Raw genomic sequence first — 4,250 nt, 5'->3', positions numbered from 1 at the left:
AAATAAAGCGAGAAATATTGGCCTTGTAGAAAGCCAATCACCTTAAAACTATTTTTCTCCATCGCTTCTAACAATGCTAGATTAAAGCTTACATACGATGACAAGGGTATCCTTGTCTAACTCCTTTTCTACGCTAAACTCTTTATGGAGATATCCTGTATGAGTACCACCGAAACAGAGATGGAAGAAAGTCAGCTAAAATTTCTTATGCTAGAGTGTCTTGACTATAAAAAAAATCCAACCAAAAGTTTATCATGTCTCATGGACTAAATGGACTAACAAAATAATTAAATCATTTTCAATTTACACTATTTTCAATTTGCGCTTATACAAGCAACACTTATTTTGCATTTCCTCTTATACAAGTGAGACTATCTTCAATTTCAAGATAAAAGATAAATCATTTTTAACTTATTAGAAGTGAGAAATGAACCCAACTTTAATTTGTTCAATTTTTATCAAAAATACAACTGTCGCAATAATAATGAAGTAGAATACACAGGAGGTTGGCGACAAACAAAGATCATGGAGTTTTCTTTCTTGATTTTACTTGCACCATTACCTTTAAACATAAAAGAAACCATTTTCCCCAGTCTGCTTTAGAATATTTATATCTAAAGATAAGGAAGATAATTGCGCAGTTGTTTGTCTGGTTGCATCATTATTATTTTCATTTAAAAACAAAACCCCAATGTATTAATTAATTTCAATCCGATGTTTCAATGTATTAATAGTTTTCCAGTTTTGAACTTATTACATTTATTCATATAATCTATTTAGTAACGTACTAATTACGTTGTTTATTCTCTATTGTTTGATATCTTTAAGTCATTACATGTAATATAATTTAAAGTGATAAAAGTACTGTTTGAAAATTAATAAAATACTAAAACATTTTGGTTTAAAAAGCTAAGTAGTTTGACAAGGAGTAGTTATTAAATTATTATCAAGAATAGGAATATATCATAGAACTTTGAGAATTTAAAAATAGTTAATTAAAGTATTTATTTTATGCTCGAGTTGTTAAACACACCAAAACCCTAGCAGAAGACTTTTTTTTCTTTAAAAGGAACCAGATCCAACCCTAATTGGCATTCCCACTATAAATCTCAGGTCATCGCTTACATTTATCCAAAGACAACCCAGAGACGCAAAGAGAGAGAAATACAGAGAAGATTTGATCGAGCCCAAAGGTACAGGAACTAAACAAAGATGGGAAGAGCACCTTGCTGTGACAAAGCAAACGTGAAGAAGGGGCCATGGGCTCCCGAAGAAGATGCTAAGCTCAAAGATTATATTGAAAAATATGGTACTGGTGGCAACTGGATCGCTCTTCCACAAAAGATTGGTACGCATCTTCATCTTTTGCGTACAATATTTTCCTTTTCTAGCTAGTTAGTTTTTCTGACAATAACCTACTTTGCGTTATAACCTAAACGATTGTACGTATACAGGCATAAAGAGGTGTGGAAAAAGTTGCAGACTCAGGTGGTTGAATTACCTACGACCTAATATCAAGCACGGAGGATTCTCTGAAGAAGAAGACAACACCATCTGCAGCCTCTATATTAGTATTGGCAGCAGGTATTACCCTCTCTCTCTCTCTCTCTCTCTCTCTCTCTCTCTCTCTCTCTCTCTCCCGTTTGTGTAGCGGTTAATTGCGGACAGGTTTCCTGTTCCAACCAAACTTTGTTTGTCCTTTGCACTTGACCATGATGCTCTTGTTCAAAGAATATAACCTGCGTTATAACATGCTCAAATTTCTTATTGATTTATGTATTCCTCCTTCTGTTAGTTCTTGGCTCTTATGTATGAGCTAATATTGTATATGAATCACTTTTGCAATTAAATAGGTGGTCTATAATTGCTGCTCAATTGCCTGGAAGAACTGATAATGACATCAAGAACTATTGGAATACAAGATTGAAGAAGAAATTGCTTGGAAGACGCAAGCAGGCTCATGGTAATAAGCTCGATGGTTCAACTCAAGACTCCAAAGATGGGAACGAAATGGAAAGTTTAAGCAATTCTGCCATTGAAAGGCTCCAACTTCACATGCAACTTCAAAACCTTGAAAACCCTAATCACTCTCCTAATCTGGCGATGTGGCCTTTCAAGTTGAACCCAATCCAAGAAAAGATGATGCATCGTCTCCAACTTCTAAGTGAATCATCAAACCCATTAATGATGCAATATGCTTTACCTGATGCACATCAAAAGGCTGAACTTTTTCGACCATACAATAACATGTATTCCCTACCAAATAATATGTTGATGAACCAAATGGAGAATTCCATCGATGGAATTAATGTTCCCGAATCATCATCACAAGTACCAGAATCAGATGGTATCAAACAGCCAGGCATGGAATTCCAGCAGTATTGGGCACTACAAGCTGAAATCGATGAGTTCTTGAGCAACAAAGAAGCTAATTCGATACAACTAGATCAAGCACAGGCAAATGAATTTGACTATTTCAAGGAAATGGATGGATCCAAGGACATGATGACTTGGTGGTCTAATGAGTTCGATGCAAATTCAGCTTCCTCAAACTCGTGGGATTCAAATGGCGTCCTTGATCACCAGCAACAAGGATACGAACAGAGCGCACTGAAAAATTAAAAATGAGGTACGAGGTATTGGTGTTAGCTAAGGTTTATTCAGATTTAATTATCATGATAAAGTGGAGGCGATGGAGGAGAACTGAGTCTAAACGATGTAAATTTGTGTAATAATGTTGTCTTTCTAGTTGTTCTATCAATGTATACATTCACAACAGTTCTCTTATGTTGTTATACAAAATTTCGATATAATGTTTATGGGCATACCATACGATTAGTGGTGTTGGTTAACAAGAAACAACGGATATCATATTCCTTTGGGCCATTCTTGGATCTGTTGCGAATTCACAAGTTATCCTTACAAAGAATCCATTAGAATAGTATTCTGAGAGAATATCCCTATGTTGGAAAACATCCTTTTAACTGATTAATGATTCGACGTCTCAGGTTGACTTCAACTAATTCATACGTATATATGATCTGGTTGGCCGTACTTGTTATCCAAAGTAGGTTCTAAAATCTAAAGTGAAAGTTCAAACCCTATATTCTTTTAGGGGAACCGATGGAGCATTATATGTGCAACAAGGAACCGATAGAGTTCTCACGATTTTACATTTTCAGGATCAAAATTATTTTCTTTATAATGCAATTTTAATAGAAAGAAATAAAGGTTAGCAAGGACCTAGGAGGGCAAAACTGCAGTGCAAGCTTCGGGGTGGAAGCAACACTTAACTAATCCACTTAATGGCCTTACTGAATTAGCTCTACCTGTAACCCCGATTGAAAGTAAAATACAACACCTCACTAGCAATAGTTGTGGACTTTATTATAAAAACCAACTCGTTCATGTCCAAATTACCTAATCACTACAAAAAATACAATCATTACCGGTGACAAAAATCTAGGCTAAAAACTTAAGATATCATCCATAAACGCAATAGCGGTGAAAAACTGCCGCTAAAATGTCGCTAGCTATATTTTGTAACCAACCATTTTCAGGTACAAAAAAATCAATACGAAACAGAAAAGCCAATACGAAACATAAAAAATATGAACCATTAATTACAGGAAAAATTGATACGATAAGACATATCAAAATGAAGTACCAAAACTGTTGTAAATATCCAATACATGTTAGAATTAAGTGGCAAAACTGTTATATATATATATATATATATATATATATATATATATATATATATATATATATATATATATATATATATATATATATATATATATATATATATATATATATATTATTGTGTTTTTGATAAGTATTGTGTGCATGTATGGTTGATTGCGGACCAATCATTTTAGTTATTTTAAGTAAAAAATTAATAAATATTAATAAGTAAAGATAACACAAAAATACCATCTAAATTCATTATAAGCGTAATTTAGTCAATTAAGACAAATATAAAAAAGGAAAATTCAAGATTTAGGGGATAATTAATGCTCTTGATTTAAAAAATCTGATTTTTTTAAACTAATTCAATTTCAAACATAATTTGTAAGCATAAACCGGTTTTATTCTATCTATTATTTTTTTGTTAGAATGATGTTCTGTGACTCTTTCAGAATGGTATTCTATTAGAATATTATTAATGAATCATTTTTTGAACCCACGTTAAATAATAACAACCTTCTTATATTTATTCCTAGACATCCGAACTTAAATACGAATTA

At 32.9% G+C, this 4,250-nt stretch overlaps 1 protein-coding gene across 1 annotated transcript; it reads left to right on the top strand.

Moving 5' to 3' along the window:
* Positions 1–1,051: 1,051 nt before the first annotated feature.
* On the top strand, positions 1,052–2,755 carry MYB36 (myb domain protein 36). Its single transcript, XM_079060263.1, has 3 exons — positions 1,052–1,348; positions 1,455–1,584; positions 1,854–2,755. Exons 1-3 carry the CDS (start codon positions 1,213–1,215, stop codon positions 2,620–2,622), a joined length of 1,035 nt encoding a protein of 344 aa, XP_078916389.1. The 5' UTR covers positions 1,052–1,212; the 3' UTR covers positions 2,623–2,755.
* The last annotated feature ends 1,495 nt before the right edge of the window (positions 2,756–4,250 follow it).

This window comes from Lactuca virosa, chromosome 7 (genome assembly GCF_052849685.1).
Source record: "Lactuca virosa cultivar CGN04683 chromosome 7, Lactuca_virosa_CGN04683_v6, whole genome shotgun sequence".
NCBI lineage: Eukaryota > Viridiplantae > Streptophyta > Magnoliopsida > Asterales > Asteraceae > Lactuca > Lactuca virosa.
This window is presented reverse-complemented; position numbering and strand designations above follow the sequence as displayed.